At 29.9% G+C, this 24,069-nt stretch overlaps 2 protein-coding genes and 1 pseudogene across 2 annotated transcripts; 2 read left to right on the top strand and 1 right to left on the bottom strand.

Moving 5' to 3' along the window:
• Positions 1–378: 378 nt before the first annotated feature.
• On the bottom strand, positions 379–5,645 carry LOC111295027 (BTB/POZ domain-containing protein At5g03250-like). Its single transcript, XM_022888370.2, has 4 exons — positions 4,993–5,645; positions 3,484–3,553; positions 1,618–2,844; positions 379–1,124 (listed from the first exon to the last, which is right to left on the bottom strand). Exons 1-4 carry the CDS (start codon positions 5,094–5,096, stop codon positions 549–551), a joined length of 1,977 nt encoding a protein of 658 aa, XP_022744105.2. The 5' UTR covers positions 5,097–5,645; the 3' UTR covers positions 379–548.
• A 3,242-nt stretch (positions 5,646–8,887) lies between these two features.
• On the top strand, positions 8,888–13,243 carry LOC111294113 (GCN5-related N-acetyltransferase 4, chloroplastic-like). Its single transcript, XM_022887291.2, has 3 exons — positions 8,888–9,252; positions 9,853–10,249; positions 12,741–13,243. The coding sequence occupies exons 1-3, from the start codon at positions 9,096–9,098 to the stop codon at positions 13,027–13,029; spliced, it is 843 nt and encodes a 280-aa protein (XP_022743026.2). The 5' UTR covers positions 8,888–9,095; the 3' UTR covers positions 13,030–13,243.
• Positions 13,244–13,665: 422 nt separating this feature from the next.
• On the top strand, positions 13,666–14,160 carry LOC111294101 (ubiquitin-like protein 5 pseudogene; annotated as a pseudogene).
• Positions 14,161–24,069: the final 9,909 nt, after the last annotated feature.

The raw sequence follows: 24,069 nt of genomic DNA, 5'->3' as shown, positions 1-24,069 counted from the left end.
ATTTTTAACTCCAAAAAAAAAAAAACCAAATGGATCGTGAAAGTTGCTTTCGTTTAGGATTTGAAAAAGTGGGTTTGTTTTAAATTGTTCAAACGAGTCAACTTTTGATTTGGGTACTGAAAATGGAGTAATTTAAATGGCCCAGATTGTTTCAAAGAAGAAAATTTAACAATTTTGATTGATTACAATTTTTGCCGTGTGCAATTCCTTATATAAACCCCATAAAACAAGTGCATCTAGAACTAGGAATTGTTAAATCCAATTTGGATACACCTCCACAACTAATTTTGATTACCATAGATCAATTTGAACTCTCACAGTTCTGAAGGAATCACAGAGTGCTTAAACAAAGGACTACAAGCCGTATAAGAATTTTGAGCTCCATGGAGTTTCAAATATCTGCTTTAATGGTTAAAAATAACTGAGAAGAAGCTATCATGATCTAAAAATGTCTAAACAAAATTACAGCAACTATAAACTAACAAATCATGACTAGCTAGTATCCAGAAGGAAAGAGATGAAACATTAAACAAAAGGGCTTGCCCATTTCAGTTTTCTTTCAAAACTTGTAATCCAGACTCACCATTGTTGTGATTTTCTCTTCCATTTGTGAACGAAGCTGCTACTGATGTTTTGGAATCACAGGGCTTTGATTTTTTTGAATCAGAAGATTTTGCTGTTTTTGGATCAAAGGACTTATTAGACTTTGATCTAAAACCAAATTTTTTCAAGAAAATGTTCCCACCACCCTTTGTTTTCACCACCTTTTCAAGTTCTTCTTTCATGCTCAAACACTCTTTCTCAAGCTCGGAAACCCGCTTCATTATTTCATCTACTTCCACAAAGCGGTCTTCAGTAATGCCAACATGTGCAGACCCATTATTTCTGGAGATTCCAAGATTCTCACTTGGATTTTGTGAGTTTTCAAGGTTGTCAGAGACAAAGAAACAACCAGCAATGGAGGTGCGGAGACGGAGTTGTTCAAAGAATAGAACTTGGACAATGACTCGAAGTGGTAGCCTCTCATTCTGGGTTGCATGAGTTCTGGCTTCCAATGAGAGTTTCTGGCAGTTCATGAGGCAGCATATTTGTTCCTTCTCAGAGTCTGTCAGCCAGGGATGTGCCTGAAGTTGAGGAACACAGTATTATTTTGCAGGGAGAGTGGAAGGACTACTAGCCTAACATGCACTTTGAAGCATCTTCTGAGAAAAATGGGAAAAGAAACTACTTTTAATGGAAACTAAAACCTCTGTACCAGTCTTTTATCTTGAAAATGAGATGAACTGTAATGAAAATATCAAGATTATAAATAGTTTATTCTTTCATGGACTGTTTAATAAACAATCTGAGATAAGATGACAAATATTCTATGCCATTACCTCCGTTTCTTCTCTAAAACATCAATAAAAAGGTCTTTAAAATTCAAAGAATAAAGGACTGGAGAAATATGTCAAGAAAATTCACAATTGGGGGCATTAAAGGTATCTTTCCTTGATGCCATCCCCAACTGCAAACCATACTGACAGCAGTTCTCCCAATCATTGGTATGAATGCATAATTATGGTCCAAATGAATGATTGATTTTGGCAATGAATGAAGTACCAAGAAGAATCTTACCTTAAGGTATATGTCAATTGCACGGTAAATTCCATCATCTAATGGTCTGGCATAGTCAGGAATAGCAGCAGCAAGTGACCGAAATTTTGACAACTTCAGGTTAACATCAGGTGCCACTTCAGCCAGATATCCATCCACCAGGTTAGCTACCATTGTCATTGGGGTCAATGGATGGGAACCTCCCATCAGCTGCCCCTCACCACCTATATAATTAGAACTACAGTCAAGTGCCTCATGATCTACCCGAATAAAGTGATCAAGAATCCGCTGAAAGCAGTCAATGTCATAAAGGGTTTCCAAGGAGTATCCCACATTTGGTATCAGAAGATCTACCAAAGCAGCTTGATCTAACTGAGCCCCAATCTGTTTCTCTAACTTCTCTCGACATGATGGCATAGCATGCAAAATCATGGATGTTCGTAGAAGCCTCAACAAAAAATTTGTTGGGGTGGCACCCTTTTGATTCGGTATTAATGCCACTATTTCTTCGAGGAGATTTCTTTGATCTGCATGGGATTGGATAGACACAGGAGATCCAGGGCCAGCATGGTTCCCGCCCTGGAAGCTCAACTGCCTCCCCAACAAAGGAAGATGCCTCTTTGCATAGTGAACAAGAGAACCAGCAATCCTCTCTGGCTTTATGCCACTTGATTCAATGGCTAGAATCAACCTTTTATACAGAGATAATCTAAGGAAAGACACATCCTCATACCACCAATCCTCACTCAGTGCTCGTGGTTTGGCTACTGCACATAGTCCATTCCATAAGACGTGAGTGCCTTCTGCACTTTGTGCATTACCACTTCCTGATATAGGCCAACTGAAAAAACTCAGATCAGCACAAGCTTTCATTGCCAAGGAATTGATGCATCGTGAAATAATATGAAGCTCTTCTGCATATGGTAGAACTTCTTCGCAAGTTTCGAGAGCAGTGATTGTGTCTGTCCACTTACCAAAGATTTCATTCAGGAAATTTTCTGTTTGTGTTATGAGATTTCCTTCCCCATGATCTTCACTCATTTGAAGAAACTCTGCAGCACACCTAAGACTGACTATATTTAGTGCTGTGAGTTCTAATCTGATGCCATAGCAGAATTTGGCTACAAGCAAAAATGCTTTGGCTCCACCAGGTATGTCATGAAATTGCATAACACACTTTTTCTCATCCTCACCAGAATAGTCCTTAATAATATTCTCAATTACTCTGCTTCTTGACAGCAATGGAAACTGATAAACATGACAAAAAGGAGAAAAGGTAAAATACAATCTGATTAGCAAATAATAAGCATAAATCTTTCTCCTTTACTGAACAATGCCTAAAATAAAATAACAAGAAGCAACTAAGAAGGCTGAGCGTAAGGGACTCCATATATCTTCAATGAAAGTAGGAAATATTCTTGTACACAATATGAACTTACTAATCATCTACAAACTGGTTTCATTCACCAATCCTACCAGACAGTATCCCACAAAGTAATCGATAAGAAACTATAAACTGAACTTGCACTCAATATTTTGATGAAGTAATAAGATAAATTACCCAACTTAGATATACGAGTATGAACAATTTTTTTTGTCAATTAAAGTTTTATTTCAAAACGAGTCCAATATCTATTAGCTTATCTATTAGTTCCAAAAGAAAAGTAGTTGTTGTTTCTGTGATGAGAAACAGCCACGTGTACCCCAAATAAAATCTCCAACAATCTTATGTACATTTTGGAAGGACCTGAGCTGAAGAACATTTTAAAAGCAACATACAACTTAAGCCCTCTGATTCCCCATACTGTGGAGATATGCATGTAACAAATGGATGACAAAGTCTGAGTAACATAACACAGAGCCAAGGATTGACCGAGTTAAAAGGACCTTGTGGAGATGGAATGACATTTCTCCTACTTCAACAATGACATCACTTGGAAGACCAGTTGAACACAACCTGGAAGAAGGAAAAGGAGATTATATAGTAATATGACATGTGAAAAAGGAAAATTGAAGGTCGAAACACTGAAGAAATAAGCTGCCACTTAAATGAAGGAACTAATGCCAGCAACAAGAAAAATTCAGAGCTTAGAAGAAGTCACACAAGAAACATACAGGTAAACCAGCATCCAAGATAGTGAAGATTCAGTTAAAACACATTTTTTTCAAAAATTGTAATGATCTTTATAGATGACTATATTCTATCTTCACTTATTTTCTATAAAGAACTATATCAAATAAATCCATTAATTCCATTTTTCTCCTTCAAATGTTTTTATCTTCCCATTTTGATGCCTTCTAGAGGGAAACAAAAATTTCCCTCAGATTAATGAAACCATGTATTTGAAAACCAAATACAGTGTTCAAATATAAAACTAGTAGTCAAGTTATGTGCCTATTTTTAACTAAAGCTATCAGGGAACAACTTTAAGTCTTTAACCACATAGCAAGTAGGATATGAGACAGTTTGACAAACATCATCAATTATCAGGCAAAATTTGTCAAGTAATCAATGCTTATCCCAAGTGACCATCCCCCCTCCACACCCACCCTTTTCAAACCAAAGAAAACAAGTAGCAAATTGGGTCTCAGTGCAGATAACATGAAAAGCTGAAAGAAACATAAATTAAACTAAACTCAAACTAAATTAATCCATAAACCCAATCTAGTTGCTGTCATTTGCATGAATTTTTTGTTGTTCTCCATTACATTTACATCAGTAGTTCATAACGGGATTCTCACCAATCACACATGGTAGTAAGTCTATGGTCAATGAATCAACTTCAAGAATCATTGCCATCGTTTACTAAGCTTTTTGGGCAGACCTTGAAAATACTTCTTGCTTTTAGAGCTTAGGTGACCTAATTAATGGAATGAGTTTCGTTTCAATACATGGTAGGTGGCTTCAATACCAAAAATTTCGCACTCTAAAGTTCACTCTTCAAAGATAAAAATAATTTTCTGACCGCAGGCTTCAATACCAAAAATAATCTCAATACATATAAACATTCATGAACCCCTAATTTTACATGTATAATTTACAACCTAGAAAAAGATAAATTCCAACCCTCATTATTTTACTCTTTTTTTCATTAACAGCCAAACCAATTTATCCATTTAAGAATATTCCAATCTCATTTTTTTTTGTTTTTCCATTGGGACGCCTAAGAGTCAAAACTCAAAATTCTGACTTAAAAATTTTTTCGGTTAACAAAATTGGGTTTAACAAAATAAGAATTATGGACCGATGAAAGAAAGTTACGTGCATGCAAGAAACAAGATATCGTCGTAAACCCATATTCTAAATTCATGATTATTTTAACATATTTAGATCCCAACTGAAACAATAAATTAAGGAAGAAGGAAACAACAAAAAGAAAAGAAATGAAAAGAAACCAGGTTTGGCCATCACGGTGAAAGGTTTCAGATTTAGATCCCAGCCTCATGATCATGCAGGCCATGTTTTTCACTTGAAAACCAAACGTTTCCTTTGTCACCATAAAAAAAGAAACACAAAGAAAGAGAAAGAAATAAACAAACAGTTACTCTCAACGTTACGCTAAAGAATAAACTCTAATGGGAAAATAATCGATGACATTCATGAAAACATAATGAGTAAAATACCATGGGATTTTTTTTTTATTGTGTCAAAAAGCAAAGTGGAAACAAGCATGGGAAATGGGGAGAGTCCCGAGTCTAAGGGAGATGAATATCCTTGCTGTTACAACTTACAAGAATTCCTGTTTTTTTTTTTAAAAAAAAACTGCATTTTTGTTACTATTTAATTAAAATTTTTACGTTTGTTTTAGGTTTTTTTTTTACGTTTAATAGTCCAGTAGGTTACTGTTCTTAGCTGACTTGTCACTTGTGCTTAGATCTTGTTGGTTTTTTTTTTTTTGTTTTTTACCCAGCATGAAGTCTTTATAGGGCACAAAATAAACAAAAAAAAAGGCCTTTTTGGGAAAAAAAAAGCTTCAATGTGTTTTTTATTCTCTTTTTCTAATAAATAATTTTCTTGTTTGCTTTTAAAAATCATAAAAATTAACAATTTAGGCTCTCTTTAATTGCTTTTTTTTAATAAAAATCTGAGGTTTACAATTTTAAATAACAGTATAATACTAACATAAAAAAATGTAAGCATTTGGCTTAAAAAATTGGGTTTGGGTTTTTTTTTAATATAAAAATTAACATAAGAAAAATATATGTTAGTATGTACATTATGGATATATATTGTCAAGTTCTAATAAAGTCCAATAGAGTTAAGCCGACCAACAAATTTTTTTTTTATTTTGTTGGATCCTCCCGGACATTGGCCAAAGCCGAAGCCAGTGTTTTACTCTAGGAGTGATCATAATATGATTTTAATAGAATTAATTTAATTAAATTAATTTTGATCAATTAATGAAAATAATTTTAAAAGAATTTAAGTTTTTTATTAATTCAATTTGAAAATTAAATTAAACAAAAATTTAAGCAAAATATAATATAATCCAAATATAAAATAAAAAATATTTAAAATGAATAATTTAAGTTCATAAGTTATTAGAGTTTTTAACATAATATTTTAGTATTTGAATATTTTACTGAATAATTTTATGTAATTTGTTTAAAATATGAGAAATTGAGAATTTAAAATATAATTTAACTTAAATATATTTATTATTTGATTAATCAAAAAAATTAATTGAACCTGCTGAATTAAATTCGATAAGTTAATTTTTGAAATTTATAAATTTAATTTAATTAACGAAAATAAAATAATGTAATTCGATTAATTCAATTTTAAATAATTTGATTTAAAATTAAATGAACCGATCGAATAAACACCCTCATTTCACTCTATAAGTCAACCCACCAAGGTTTACGAGCTTGGCCTAATAGTTATTTTTTTTTGAGCTTGAAGTAAAGGCGATAGTTGGAAATATAGTTTTGTTGTATAAATAAGAAAAATAATTTGATATACTAATAGTAATATTTTTTAATTTTATTAGTGGAGTTAAGAAAATAATATATATTTTTAAATTAAATTTTTTTATTTTTTAAATATATATTAAAAACCATGTATCACAATTTTAATTCGAAATTAAAAGATTCCACTGTCAATGTATTTAATAATTTTTTTTATAAATAATACATGTATCAATAGAATTTTAAATATATAATATTTAAAATAAGAGAATTTTAAATATATAATATATATGAATAAGAGAAATTGTTTGATACATTAATAGTAGTATTTTTTTTAATTTTATAAGTGGAGTTAAGATAGTAACACTTATGTTTATTTTTTAAAATTAATTTTTTTTTTTTTAAATATACATTAAAAGACATGTGTCACAATCTTAATCCTACTTATGGAGTTAAAAAATTTCATTATCAATATATTTAATAATTTATTTATACATAATACACATATCAATGGAATTTTAAATATATAATATAAAAAATTATTTTTAATATATAATTAATTTAAAATTCATGTGATACACAAGAATAAATTTATACATTGTAACCCAATTTTCTAAATTGAAGTTTAATAAATTAATAATATTTTATACATATTAGAGTGCTTAAACGAAAAAAAAAAAATTTCTTATGCCAAAATATATTTTTGAGTGATTAGCTTTTTATATCATTTTTATTTTATTTTATTATTGATTAAATTAATTACGAATAAGATAAAATATTAAGTAGTTAACAGGGAATAAATGAAACTATTTTAATTTAACTAATTATTTTTAAGTAATAAAAATATTTCAGATAAATAAAATACATTTATTGAAGATATATGATAACTTTTTTAAATTTGTATAAAAAATACAGACTATTCACGTAAGATTATTTTAATTTTTACTAAAAATTTAAATTTTATATATTTATGTAAGATATAAGATATAATCTTATTACTTTAACAGTAACAATATAAAATCACTTATGAAAAACAATATAAAATCATATATAAATCTTAAATACTTTTTAAAATTCAAATTTGATGATGCTAAAAGACAAATGAAAATTCAAGAAAAAAAATTCACACAACATTAAATTAAAATATTCAATCAAAGAATTAGATATACCAGAAAGAATGCATATACAGGTATATAAAATATAAAAAATATTTTGATAGAATTTTTAAATTCAACAACGAAGTTTAATTATTTTAAAAATACATTTTAATTATAATTAATAAATTAATAAATAAATTTTTATTAACGAGTGTCTTGAAAACGTTCTTTAAAATTAGATAAAGTATTATTTATATCAAATATAATAATTAATAATTAATTTGATGAATTTTGATATATCAAAAATTATAATTTATCTTGTATTGTAATTGTTGTTAGCAAAACCCTTAATAAATTAACATAATTATTGTATTAAATAAATGCGGTTGTTTGTAAATTTTTAAAAAATTTAGAATAAAAAGTTCATATGTGCAGCGCGTGTGTTATCTTCACAAAAGGCACATGTGACATGCCATTGTCCTAAGAACTATTTGCTTCTGAAGATTCACCTTTGCTTACTTTGTCTTAGTAATAAAAATTAGGGTAACTTTTATCTAAATCCTTTATATTTAACTAAAATTCAACTTAAATTTAGCAGTTTAAAAACTTAACATCCCACTCCAAAATTATCAATTTGATCCAATAAATTTGTCCTGTCATTAACCCAAAGTTAAAAAATCTGTTAATAAGGTGTTATAGAGATCATTATGCCTTTGAAGAAAAAGAACTTGAAATACTCAATTTGAAAAAGGAAGATATGATATTTTTTATAAAAAAAAAAATTATGAAATTTTTTTTATTTTTTAAAACGGAAAGTTCAAGATAAAACTTTTTTAGTTTATTTTCTAAAAAAATAAAATTAAAAATTAAAAAACTTTTCTTTCTGTCATTTTAAATGATTTTTTTATGATCTTGTTAAATTTAATAAATTTTTTTGTGTTTTCTTAAATTTTTAATTTTTAATTTTTTTTAAAAGCTGCATTATAAAAACATTCAAAATTTTTTTTTTTAAAGATAAAAATTTTGTATTGTCAAAATAAAATAAAAAGTTAATTATTTTCTTTCTTAAAAATGCTACTTTCTTTCATTTTATTTCTTTTCTTGAAAAAAATAAAAATAAAAAAATCCATTAGTTTCTTTTTTGAAATCTTCATTGAGAAAAAATCTCCTTAAATCGATTCTCATTTTCTTTTTCTTTGTTGAGTTTGAATTATTTTTTGTTTTTAAATTTTTAACTTCATATTTGATCAATTTTGTAATTATTCAAATTTGGTTAAGGATGTTAACTATTTTAAAGTAGAATGTTCAATTTGAAATTAATGGACTTGACTTTTTGTTAAATCTGAAGGAGTTAGATGCAATTTAACTTAAAAATTATTTTGATTCCTTCCTTCATAGTCTCTCTCGAAAACCAACAGCCAAAGAATTTCCGGAGATTAAAGGGGGAGAGAGTCGGAGAAGTGAGGAGGCAGAGAGACACCAAGTCTCCTAGAAATGCGGAGCCTATCGTTGGGTACTTCAGTTACAGTTTCTCCCACAACTACAACAACTTCGTCAAAACACTGTCTTTCTCCTCTCGTTCTTTTAAAAAAACAACCACCTTTTTTTCCTCCTTCCAGGGCTTCGCATGACTCATCTCTTTCCAAATTAGGTAAAAAAGTTTAAAAAAATCTTTTCTTTAATGGGTATTATGAGTACTTCTTTAATGAACATAAGTTACTGGATTTGAACCATGTCTAGATAATTTCTTTTTTTAGAGAGAAAATTTGGGTTTTGGTATTTGTCAACATGTGAATTTAGTTGTGCATGAATTTTTTAGATTTGGGTATTTTTCTTGTTTGCATTGACTTTGCCAATTGCTTAAATAAAATATCTGTGTTCTGTTTGGTTCTTGAGACTTTTGGGGGGGGGGGGGGGATTCTTGTTTTTTTTTTTATGTGAATCTGGGTTGATTTAATCTGCTTGTTGGTGAATTTATGAATGATTTTGTCTATTAAAGGTTGACTTCACATTGAGAAAGCACCCTTCTTTTTCTGACACTTGTTGTAAGCGATGGAATGTGGGTTCGTTTCGTGATTTTTGGTATGACATTTCCAGGGATAATTTAGACTGGAGATGCTACTTTCATTGAGTTCATTGCATGTCTGGTTGTCCATTATGTTGATAAAAGAGATTATATTATTATAAGTCCTATTTTTAGGAAATGCGGATGTTGATGGTGTGTTTTGGACATGTTGGTATTTGGGTGTAGGAGCATGCAAAGCTACTCAAGTTGTTGATCTCTTTCCAACTGTGTCTCCTGAGATTTTTGTTCGGGAGGCACGGTTAGAGGATTGTTGGGAAGTGGCTGAGACTCACTGTAGCTCATTCTTTCCTGAATATTCGTTCCCTTTGGATTTTGTACTGCGAGTTGACAGATTGGTGGCAATGCTGTCAGGAATCTCTGCTCCACCTGGTTGCAGGAGAACTTGTTTGGTTGCTGTAATTGGTGGTTCAGTTGATGATATATTGTTATTTGGAAGTGATGATTTCAAAATTGGAGGTTTTGATGGGAAATTTAGTCTTAATAGAGGTTATGTGACTGGTATTTTAACTGTGGATACTGTTGCTGATTTTCTTCCTAGGAAAGGACCACTCCGCCAGAGAAGGTGAGTTAAATTGTTCCAAGATATTTATACTAGTTAAATGTCATTTAAAGACACAACATATCAGTTGCTACTTACCCTGGAAGGAACTTGTTTTATCAACTGTTAAATACTTATTCTGCGAGATGAATGTGTTCGAAAATTTTGTTTTATGGTTGCAAAAGTTGTTGGTCATCAAATTTACCCCAGCTTTACCTTTCATTAATTACATATTATATGTTACTCCTTTCATGTTATCAGTAAATATTTTACATGCTCTATGTCTTGGGAAGCTGTTGATAATTCCAAAAAGTTGTTGTGTTTATCAGTATTTGTGGGTTAAGAAGTATACAACCTCATAATTTTCACTTTTTTTTTTTTTGCATGTGAGTCGAAGCCTTCCTTGCCTTATAGTACCTCCATTTTTGTGTGATGCTTGCTGCATGTTATGTTACTTTAACTAGTTTCGTTTTTCAAATTTGAAAACTATGTTAGTTGAGTAAGGTATTAGCTGGATTGCTCAACCTTCTCGTATAGTTTGCCTTTGCAAGTTTACAGCTGTTTGTTTCAATGAAGCTTTCTGCTCTTCAAATTGAGATGTGTATACCTAATCAATGCATTTTTTATGGGGCTTGAATATTATAAAGCTTTAATGCATCATAAATTTAAAATAGAAGATGGGAGTGTACTAATTAATTTCACCTGCTCTAGGCTTAATGTGATAAACCAAATAGAAAAACTTAAAAATCGGTGCATCTATCTTTTGCTGGTTCGTCTCCAAGTGGATCATCTGGATATTTGTGGCTTTGATACCAGTAGTTTGTCTGTATGTGTGTAATGAGAAACACGGCTAACTTGGAACTCAGAGCTGGAAAAATCCTTTGCCTAGAGAGTTACTGGTTGTCTTTATTTCTTCCAAGTCATATGGTGATCCGTCCTTTCATCTCAATGTTAAAGCTGCCAAAGCAGATTGTTGTCAGAAACTCTTTCCAAAGCCATTGGCAAAAAATGAAAATCCCTTACAAAGCCATTCTTTTATGAAAGGGAAGAACTGTTTGTTTTTAGAGGCCTAGAGAAGTTAAGGCTTATAGCTGATTAAGGTTGAGTAGTTGTGATGCCTATGTGCTAGTTAACTTGAAAATAACTATTCTGAGACTGTATAATTGGATTTCAAGAATAGTAACAGACAATTTTCAACCCCCTTTGTTTGATCAATAAAACCCAGAACCTATCCTCCATAAAATGCCAAGAAAGGAAAAAGATAAAAGATGTTGAAAAAACAAAAGAGGTTTTCTCCTTTACTATCCCTTCTTTTTGTTCTGATTTTTCTTTTTCAATCCATAAGCAACTATATGTGGTCTTGCATCTTACAGTTATATCTCAACTCATTCAAGATTTTGTAACAGAAGTGAGTTTGAGTGAAACAAAATCCTATCAGATGCTGTATATGTAGCAAAGTTTCCATATTATAATTCCACATAACTTATGTTGTCTTGGATTGATAGATGTTCAATAATTAGAATGATAATGTTGAAATCAATAACTGGCAGAACAGTTATATGCTACTGTGAGATGTTGATGCATGGAAAAACCTTCAGGGTAAGAGAAGCTCACTTAAAACTCTTGGTCCTTTAATGTTATTTAAGTGAAGTACTCAGATCTTCTGATTAGGAGAGAATACCAGGCAAATGATTGCGGGAAGGATGAAAGAGGGAGTGTGAGGTTGTCACTTGTGAGGAAAAGCTGAGAAGGTGTGAAACCCTACAATGAGAAAAATAATGATTACAATAGAGAATGGTGGAAGATGATATTCATTGTCATGGCACAGTTGTTTCACTCAAGGCTTTTGAGTTACTTTTTTCTTCAAGCTGTGGAAGATCCTGCTAGGTATCTTGAAAATGACTGCCATCAGCAAGCTATCGGAGATTGATTTGAGTTAAAGGCATAGCTGTTCTCTCATCCCAAATTGTTAAAGATTTTAGGAGTGGAAAATTCTGTTCAAGTTCCATAGATGGTAGAATTCCAGTAGGAACCGGTTGTGGTAGACTGGATCTGCTGGAAGTGTTAAGAATTATGCAACAGTGTTTGTCAAGTATGGTTCTTATTCTGAAATTAACCCTTTACTAACAGAATATTGTAACTGCATTGATTCTATTCATTTTTGATAAGATGGTCAGGGGCATCCCCGAACTTTGTTTGGGCCTAATCCCCTCCTGGGACGATCTTAAGTGCATCCGGCCTAGTGCATTCAAGATTTTACTCTTGGAATACTCCCCACAAGGATCGAACCTTGGTTGAAAAGAAAGGGACTTCTCCCTTACCAACTGGACTAACTCCTGTGGGATTTAACCGCATTAGTTAGTAGTTTTTCGAAATGAAAAATGTCCATCATTCCTTTCTTATACAACCTTTTTTTCATTTTTCTGGAATCTTTTAACGTGCATTGTATTCAGCTTCTGATGAAACTAGTAAATACTCTTATCATACAAATGACACTTGGGCATCTTTATCACAGGACTGGAATTGCATACATATCAAATGTTGCAGTTCGAGAGAGATATCGTCGGAAGGGAATAGCTAAAAGGCTCATAGCCAAGGCAGAAGCTCAAGCGAGGAGATGGGGCTGCCGTGCCATTGCTTTGCACTGTGATTTGAACAACCCTGGGGCCACAAAACTGTATAAAGGCCAGGGTTTCAGAATCATTAAGGTGCCAGAGGGAGCAAACTGGCCACAGCCCAAGACCTCGCCAGATGTTAAGTTCAACTTCATGATGAAGCTTTTAAACACCCCTACCACCGCATAAATTCTTCACAAAAAAAAAAAAAGATAAGATAATTAAAGATTCAAACATGTAGGATGTCTGGAATTAGTTGTATATAAGTTACACTGATGGGTTCAGCTTCAGATATTTGGTGCTACTGTTTTTATTGTTTCTGCAATGTTAATGTTACAAATCAGTTGTCTGTATGTTTATGGACACTTTTCTCATTATATAAAAATTCTCTTATTCCATGCAATCAGGAATATCCAAATTCCAAATCAATTCTAACATTAAAAAAATACGTCCCCTTTTTATTCTGTATTATGCAAAACTTTTGACAATTACCCTCCCATTCCTTAAGATAATTAATGGGAAAATGTACGAAATTGCAAATAAAAAAATAAATGGATAATAGCATAATTATTAAGTTTTAAAAAGCTCAAATCAAACTTTAATTAATAATTTTTACCAAAATAAAAGCCTCCAATTTACTATATTTTACTTCACAAACCTTAATTTATATTAAAAATAAACGAAACTTACTTCTATAATAAGATTTTGGGGAAAAACGAAGGAAGGATAAATGAGTAAAATCAAGCATAAAAACCCCCGAATAAAACGACATCGGTTCCACACACAAAAGTCAATATTAGTCAAAGGGTAATGATCGGCTTAAGTTGTTAGGAATCCCATAAAAAAGTCCACCCCGCTCTTCAATTCTCTTATTTTTGAGGATTAGCGAATTTGGGAATTAGGGTTTTCTCTGAAATTTTAGAAAACCAGAAAAAATCGAAGATGATCGAGGTGGTGTTGAATGATCGACTAGGGAAGAAGGTGCGCGTGAAGTGCAACGAAGATGACACGATCGGAGACCTGAAGAAGCTGGTGGCGGCACAAACCGGTACCCGAGCCGACAAGATCCGGATCCAGAAGTGGTATACGGTTTATAAGGATCATATTACCCTCAAAGATTACGAGATCCACGACGGCTTGGGTCTCGAACTTTACTATAATTAAAATTTTATAATTATTAGTATTTTATCTATGTTATTCTTGAATGATTTTTGTCTGAACTAGGTTTAGTTTTATGTGTGGATGTATGATAATTGTGGATGATGGTTCTTCCCCATGTCTCAAGTTTGATAAGAGTTTATATAATCAAAGCTTTGAATATTTTCTACTGCTTGATTAACCGCCCTTTTCTCTGTCAAAGCTTCAACCAGCATAAGATCAAAAAATTCGGTTCTTTCTTGTTGCTGCACATCGACCATGCTACTGTCTTGATCCCATATGGCCTCCTCCCTAAGTTTTCCCCATAGGTTTCCAGGATATGACTTGATAGGTTGCTTTGTTAATATTTGAGATTCGAACTTGCTCATTGATATAATGATTTTAAGGCAAAAGTAGCAATTTGTGCTGATAAGTATCGTGTCATTCCTACTACACTAGAATGCCCATTCTACAGAGAAAATTCTTTCAACATCTCCTGCCTCACCTAGATGGTGCACTCGATACGCCAATCTAGCTGCCTGTAAGATACTCTGGAAACTTTGCTTTCCTTCATGCATCTTTTGCCCATAAACAGTCTCTCAAACATGTATAGTAACAATCTAGGCCTGACATTAATGATAGGTGGGTTGAGGTTCAAGGTTATCTCCTCATCCCTCGAAATTAAATGTTTTCTCAATCGCAAATCCGCATCTTTCTTGTCACATATTCTACACATCAGGTTAGCTGGCACACCTCATAATCTTGAACTCATGGCTGTTAATCTTGTTTGACAGAATGACACTTCATATCATTTACGGCATAATTATTTCTGAGCATCCTCGTCACTTGAAGAAGCACCATTGTCATCTGAAACATCAACTTTACTACCCTTTGGTATGCTTTGCGCATTCATAAAGACGTTAGATGGCCCTTTTAATTTGGTATTTAAAAACAACAAATAACAAACTAAATATTATATCTCATAATTCTAGAGTAGGCTATATAAAAGACCAAAAAAAGGAATCATGTTAGTTCGGAGTTTTGAATCTTCTTGCATTACTCATTTCTATCAAAGACAATTTTTTCATCTACTTTTTTAACCCCATATAATTTTTTAATACTTGCATCCACGTCTTTCATGGTTTATCTCAAGAAGTTTTGTTGTCTCTCAAATTCAAAACTCATTTTTCTTAATCAGTGCACAGATAAATTTACATTTCATATGTCAAACTATCTCAAATAGTACGTTCTCATCTTTTCTTCAATTTGAATTCAACCCAATTTTTCTCGAATCTTTTTATTTTTGATTTTGTATATTCTAATTTTATAACACATCTATCTAAGTATTCTCATCTTAGTTACACTTATTTCCTTCCCATATTGCTTGTTAATAGTCTAACAGTTAGTCTCATATAACAATGCAGGTCTTATAGATGTTTTATACAACTTTGCCTTTAACTTTAAAGGTATATTGCAATCACACAAAACACTTGATGCATTTCGTCGCTTGATCTATCCTACTTGAATTTTATGATTTACATCCCTTTCTATTTTAATGTCGTCTTGAATAATTGATCTCCAATACCAAAAATGATTATTCTTTGGTATCACCTTATCATCCAACTTAATCACATTAGCACTCACTTTCCTATAACTACTAAACTTACATTCCATATATTTAGTTTTATGTATACTCAATTTAAAATTTCAAAACTCCAACATATGCCTTCTAAATTTTAATTTCATATTAAGATCATCACTAGTTTCAGCAACTAAGATTATATTATTGGCAAATAACATATACCATGGCACATTGTCTTAAATATATCTAGCGAACTCATTTATAACTAATATAAAAAGAAATTAACTTAGCGCTGAGTCTTGATGCAATCTTAAGGTAATGAGAAAACTATCAATCAAGCCCTTAAATGTTTTCACATTTGTTATAACTCTATCATACATTTCTTTAACTATATTAATATACTTTAAAGGAGCATTTAGTTCATAGATTTTTAGATTCTGGAGGAAAATATGATCTCTAGAAAAGTGTTATACCAATGAAAAATAGTTATTTTTAGGGCATTCGGTTTTTAGAATTTTTTGTTTGGTTGGGAAGAATTTGCGTTTATTAAATCATGTATTTTTACCATAATATTATTGACAATCTTGGAAAAAAAACCTTTGATTTTGATTTTAAAAAAAAACACAACAAATAATGCCTTTATCATCAATCGAACGAAAAATTTTATATTTTTTTATAAAATTAAAATTGTACCAAATTATAAGAATACCACAAATATGACTTGCATATAAAAATTAAAAATATTCAATTATGGCGTTTAAATAAAAAAAAATGTCGTAATTGACTTGGATTTAAAAATTGAAATTAGTTAATTGTGGTGTTTGGTTAAAAGAAACGTCATAATTGCTTGCATTTAAAATTTTAAAAAAAATCAATTACAGCGTTTAAATGAAAGAAATGTTGTAATTGCTTGGATTTAAGAATTGAAAATACTTAATTATGGCATTTGGTTTAAAGAAACGATGTAATTGTTTGCATTTAGAAATTGAATATATTCAATTACGACATTTAGTTAAAAAAAAAGTTGTAATTGCTTGCTTTTCAAAATTTTAAAATACTCAATTATGACATTTCGTTTAAACAATTAATGTAATTGAGTGTTTTAAATAACATAAACCCTTTCACTTTCCATTATGTTTTTAGACACCTAAATGGCTAAAACCCTAAAACCAATAAACGAAGTGCTTGAACCACAATAATATATAATCATATCATCTGACTGCCTTCATTGCTTCATCTTTCTTGTCGTTAAAAGCCTTAACTGTCACCACCGTTGCACATTGTCTAACTTTGATAAGTGGTTTTTTTATTTTTTTTTTATTTTTCACTTTTATTCGTGGTTGGATCCTTTATATTTTTTTCCTTTTATATTTAGTTTGTTTTTAGTATGGTTTGAGTTTTATGATTTGCCAAATGGTGGATTGGAAAATGGGTGTTTAAAGAGTGTGATTTGCGTACTGCTAATTATTGTGTGGATTTGCAAAGAGAGTTTGGTTGAAAGCACCATAGTCTAGTGGAATCATCTTTTTTTTTTTTCTCTTTTTGTATTGCATGGACTTTTATTATACGAGAAATAGAGATTCATAAACTATTTTTTAAGACAAGTAATTATGCATTAATAGTAATTGGTTGAAATGATTATTTATGAATGCAATATCGTAAGTTTTTGTTATATTATAATTGGTCGAAACATTTAAATCATTTGCACAAGAGGAAACCTTTGTATTAGATTATATTTTATTGCCAATAGTTCAATAATAGACATTGACATTGCTCAATAAATCATTCTCAGCAAGAAATGTGAATTATTATGTTGATTTTTTGGCAAATTGGGAACATATTGCACGTACTTACCAGAGTACTCTTGACATGTATTCTCAACATATTGACATTATTGCACATCTATTCTCAACATGAAATTTTTTTTGTTTCATGGATATATATTTTGCATGTAAAATATTTTTGTTGATTTGATTTATTTGTTACATCTAATACAATTATGATCAAAATCACAAGATAGTATGGCTTCAGAAGAACATATATCTCCCTTTGTTGAACATGAAGAAAAAGAAGTCTCAATTGACACACTCACCTTGAAAAAAAAATCTATAGGACATGAGAAATCGTTTAAAACTACTGAAAAAAATTCATGTTAAGTTCAATCAAGATGGGCAGCCTGTGTTAAATGGAGGTGCAAAGTGGGCTTGCTATATTGGAGTTGTCATTCCAACAGACTATATCCATTAATTACTCTAGTTGAAGGAAAATTTCAGATGATAAGAATGGCAATATATGGAACTCAGTTGTAGTAAGTTTTTTCAATAAATCCAAAGTAATTCATCTTTATTGTTTATTATTTATAGAACGCAAATACGATGTTGACTTAATATAATTTAATCATTTTTATAGGAACTGTTTGACGTTCTATATGAGTATAAGAAGTTTGTATTACAATCTACTGGGATCAAATACAAAGACTTTAAACGCAGATTAACAACCAAATATATTTTACCATTCACTGACAATTTTGAATTGTTGTCTCATCATTCAACAACATATTTAGATGCTAGTAGTGAAGCAGAGTGGTCGCAGTTTGTTGAAGATCATCTATCAGTTGAATTCTCCATATGTATACAAATTTTTTTTTTGTTTTTATAATTTATTAATCAATCTAATTGTATGTTAATATGTCATTGATTTCATTTTTTTGTAAAAAATCAAAGAACAACAAAAGAACATACGAGCCTAACAAGTGTATCACCATCGAACATCGAAAAAGGGTTATGCAAATGTGAAGCATGATCTTGTAAGTATTCAAATGCTATTATTATACTCAAGGATGAAGATTATGAACTTCATTTAATGAAAATTAGAAACTTATATTGATTTATGGTTTCAAGAAACATCTAACTCAAATACTAAAACATCGTAGGACAAAAGGCTCAGAAGATTGTAGGTTTATTTTATTTTTATATCACTATGCTAAATGTGCTTTTACATATGAATAACTATTGAATTTAGTTACTCACCATCATGCTGTGTTTTAGGATAAATTTGCTATGAGATATGAATTTGATGAGTCACGAACTAGTTATTTCAAAAATCTTTTGCTTTTAGCTTTAAGATTAAAAGAAACCTGGTTATATTCGGAAGGTTAGGAGATTTGTCTCTCCATCACAGTGCTTTAAGAATCAACTGAAACCTCACTCAATTAAAATGTCGAACATAAAGCCATAATAGAGCAACAGCAACGACTTGCAACATTGAAGGTAATATTGGCAGCAATGCAACCTAATATGGCTCAGGATTAGTCTTTTATCGACATCCAACTTGAAAACAAATTCGCAAATCAAGTCTTACATCATACCCCTTCTTCAATAATCATCATTCTAGTTATTGAAAGTAAAATTGAGTTATTTTTAAATTTAATTTATGTTTTTTAAATTTGTTAAAAAGAATGATAATTTATATTTGTTTGTAACAGTATGTTCAGCCTCAGATCACACATTTACGTAAATTGCCATGAATGTGCTATCCACTTATGCGAGTGAGTGTTTATTACATAACCATAGAGGTTAAGCATGGATTATTTAATTATCCCTTGACTATGTTCATAGAGCAGTTAGAGATTGACACATTTTGTAGGATATAGAAGATATCGGTTGCTAAAATTGTTGTGTATATAAGATTAGCTTATAATTTAATTTAATTATTTTCTATGAAAATTTTTCCTATATTATTTATAACAGTCTAATACTTTTCATTTTCATCATGCAGCTTCTTGTATAGAGGGTTGAAGGAGAGATAATTAATTGATAGATACAAATTCATTTACCTATATTTTATTAGTCATGATTCTAAGACTCTCACTAGTCGTGCTCTTTATATGGGTCAATCATTGCAAAAATAGTTCGAATATTATTTAGTACCTTATAACTCCAGGTAAGTTCATTTCATAGTAATAATTTGATTTATGTATGATATCAAAATCCTATAGTTTTTACATGTAATATATTTTAACTTTATCATGCATATTATTTTGTAAGGGTCATTGACAACTTGTTGTGATTGATATGATTGATATGAATATGTTTAATCATTACTTATTGAGCTCTGAAAAAAAATGTAATGCCTAAACCTTAGCTTACCAATATAATAAAGAGGTATTGCATTTACATATAAAGTATCATTTTATTAAAATGTGTTTTTGTGTAATTACTAGTATTTATATTTATAAGTTCATTTGTGTTGATTCGAGGGAATGGGTACAATTCATAAAAATAGAAATTTCAAATAGGTGACATTACTAGTAAGTGTATAATATATTCTTTTATACTAAATTTGTTTAAAAAGATATTTGACTATCGATTCAATTTAATTTTTAAATTTCTCATTAACCAGGACTTGTAGAATGTAGATATTATATCTTTCGTTTCATAAGAGAGATTGTTATTTATGATCTAATGAGAATGCCATATACGGTTAGTATAAAATATCATCTACTAACTAATATGTTTCTATTAAACATATATATATATAATGCAAATTGATTGTCATTGTGTCTTTATATTTTGTTAATAATGGTCGAACAAGGATAACTTTATACAAGAAAAAATTGATGAAGTTCGAAAAGAATAGTGTGACTACGTTACCACATTTCCACATTGAAAATTGAGGACAACTTATATTATGTAAATTTATACAATAGTTCCAAATTCTTTGTACTTCATGTGAATGTATAGTTGTTAAATTTTATAAAATCATAATTGTTTCAATTAATACCAATCTCAATTGTTTCAATTAAACATTATCACGACCATTTTTTTTATATACAGTAATTCAATTAGAAATTGTATGATTCACATAAGTATGATTTTTGTTCTATAATATACAAATATGAAAAAAAAAGTCATATGCACAATATTAAATATTAAATTCAATTTAAAAAAACAAACTTACAACTTGCTAATCTATTTGCAATAAAAAAACCCTTTTAACATAATTAAATGAATATAATAATACATAATATATGAATGCAAGCATTACATTCGTTTAATTGCTTTCATATGTAGTCCTTTCTAAATACATGTGGCAGTGCAAAGAAAAACTCTACTTTGTGATTTTTTTTTCAACATATGCTCACCGACGACAAGCATTTCATCAGTTAAGAAATTGTTAAGTTGCATTATTTTATTGAAAAATGATATTTTTCTATCACTATTCTCAATTTCCTTATTGAAAAAAGCTGAAATACCTTTCCTTTAGCTCACAACCTTATCATATGTAGCTCTAAGTTTGCCTATTTGCTCAACCAATTCAGCAATTGATCTATTTTTGCTCTAGCACGCTTCTTACCTAACAATATCCTAATGTTGCTCAAAGTAGGGGAACCAATTTCTTTTTTTACTTTCTCCATATTTCCTTCATGATGGGCATCGAACTCTAGAGGCAAGTAAGCATCCTTAGTAACATTCATTGATTCAATGGCATCGGTTGTTGTTTTCGCTCTTTAACTTGTTACTCTATCGAATCCGAAAATCACTTTAAAATCATAAAAAAAAGAAATGTTTGTTCCTTAACCCATTAACATATGGATAAGTACATAAAAGTTAAAATAAATATGAATCAAATAAGAAGAATAGAAAAAACATAAAATAAGTAAATTAAGTGATGGTTTAATCTTAAACAACTTACCTAAACTCATTCATCAAAAACTTTTTTTCTCAACTATGATATAATTATCTTGATCATTTCACGCAAATCACACTTGTATTTTTCATATCATAAATAGCATGATATTGACTTTTAAGTAGCTTAACCCTTACCTTGATATGGGGGTGGCTTTAAGTTGGGAATTGAAAATGAGTTGCTTCTGTATATGTTCAAGATACCTAGATGTCCAACATGGAATGTTTCATTATTCGCTCTCTATATAGGATTATCTATCAAAACATGTAGGCATTGAACCAGATATGAATCATTCTCCCTTGTTCATAAATGGTTACTTATCGTCGAGTTTTTTATTTTTTTTTGGGTAGGCTTCATATAGATTGAGAAGGATTGGCACGAGATGAAAATACGTTGATTTGCTAATCACATGGTTAAACATCATGCAATAATATCAATATAGTAAATCAAAAACCAAATAAGAGTAAAATGTATGGATTAGGGCATAAAGTAAACCAATAGACATGGAAAGAAAACAAAGATTATTGTAAACAATTGTCATGTACATCAGACACTTAATAAGAAAAGAAAAATCAAATAAATATATATTCAATAGAGGTAGAAATTATTAGAGATTTTTAAAATAAAATATTGAAAATAATCCCACAATGGAAAAGAAAAAATAAAAATAAATAATTAAATCTGTTCAAAACAGAGAGATAAGTCTGTTCAAAATGAATAATTTCAACTATTAAAAACAAACAGTTTTGGTTTATTCAAAATAGATAATCATATCTGTAGGAAATGATACTTATCTATTTATAAAAGCCTCTTCTGGTTTTTTAAAAATAGATAGAAACAATTCTTGAAACTCTCCCTCTTTTTTCAAACTCTAGATTTTTTTTATAAAAGTTTTACCATAAAAAACCTATATAGAAGTTTAGTGATCTTATGATACGTTGATGATTTCTTGATGGATTAATTTCATCAATGCAAAATGTAATCAATCATTGAACTTTATTGTATCCTCAAAATTTATTGCTTGCAACCCTTTTGCATACTTGCTAAGAAAATAATATGATGGGAGTGAATAAAACCTTAAAGAAAAGTGGCACTGTTACATGCCTTAGAACTTTTCCTCAAAATTTTAGATTTACCAAAAGTAGTAATTTTTATTTTTCAATGTTTGTCCTAACAATCTTAAGGTTTTATTCAGTTCAACAATGGCTACTGAAGCAACGCTCAATGAATTGGTTTTTAGTTTTGTCAAATTGGATCATTTTGATGATGGCAATTTTTGAAAATGACATAAGAAGATGTAGTTTTTACTTTTAACCTTAAAGGTTGTATATGTTCTAGCTACTCTTAGGTTAAAAAAAAATGAAACAGAAGAATATGTTATTGTAACAAGAAAGAGATAGAAATGGGATAATGTAGATTATATGTCTAAATGCCATATTTTGAACAATCTGTTTGATAGCCTATTTGATACATACCAAAACAAAGCTATTACAAAAAAGTTATGGGATAAATTGAAGACTAAGTATATGATCAACAATGTAACAAATAAGAAATTTTTTGTTAGTCATTTCAATAATTATCATGTGGTTGATGGATATTCTATGATTGAACAATTATGTGAAATTGAAAGAATGTTTAATCAATTTAAACAATATAATATAAGTGTGGATGAAACAATTATTGTATCCTCTATAATAGACAAACTTCTTCCATCATGGAAATACTTTAAATGAAGTTTGAAACATAAAAAAGAGAAAATCACTCTTGAGACTTTGGCTAATCATATTCGAATCAAAGAGGAATACAGAAAGTAAGAATAGAATTCTAGTTTTGGTGATGCTAAAACTTATGTTTTGGAAGAAAGACAAACTACAAAGCTTGACAAAAAAAAAATTCAAATTCAAGCAGATTGCTAATGGGTTTAAATTCAAGAAGAATGAAAAAGATTCATGTTACCATTATGGTAAGTCAAGACATTTCAAGAAAGAATGTTGTTTGGTACAGAAGAAAAATGATTCCTCAAAAGGGGATACTTCTAAAAAAATTTGTTGCAATGATTTTTGATATCAACATGCTTAAAAATGATGAATCTTGGTGGGTTGATTCTGAAGAAGCAAAATATGTGTACAAGGACAAAAGCATGTTCACAACATCCAAACCAAATGAATATGGTAGTGTTCTCTACATAAAAATTCTTCTATAGCAACAATCAAAGGCAAATGGACTATTAACCTTGAATTTACTTCTAGAAAAATTTTAAACTTTAAATGATGTTTATTATGTACCAAAAATTAGGAAAAACTTAATATCTAGAAGTTTGTTGAACAAGTTTGGTTTTAAACTTGTATTTGAGGTAGATAAATTTATTCTATCTAAAAAAAAATTTTTGTTTGGAATGGGTATATGTATGAAGGAATGTTCAAACTCAATATTATTAATAAAAGTAAGATGTTGTTTCTACTTACATGGTTGAATCTTCATATTTATGACATTATAGATTAAGTCATTTGAATTATACAAAATTGTATAATATGAGAAAGCTTCTGTTAATTCCTAAATTTAGTCAAAACATTAATAAATGTAATACATACATGTCGACTAAAATTATCATAAATCTTTTTTTTAAGGTTAAAAGAAATACAAAGTTACTTGAGTTAATTTATAGTAATGTTTGTGATATACATAGTACTCTTACATTATCTGAAAAGAAATATTGTCATATTTATAGAAGATTATACTAGATATTGTTATGTTTATCTTTTATATTTCAAAAATGAAGTACTTAATAAGTTTAAAATATATAAATCTAAAATTGAACTTCA

This window comes from Durio zibethinus, chromosome 14 (assembly GCF_047325235.1).
Source record: "Durio zibethinus cultivar Kanyao isolate XHJ-2024 chromosome 14, ASM4732523v1, whole genome shotgun sequence".
In the NCBI taxonomy this organism is placed as follows: domain Eukaryota; kingdom Viridiplantae; phylum Streptophyta; class Magnoliopsida; order Malvales; family Malvaceae; genus Durio; species Durio zibethinus.
The sequence above is the reverse complement of the archived record's forward strand: the minus strand, read 5'-3'. Positions and strand labels throughout refer to the sequence as shown.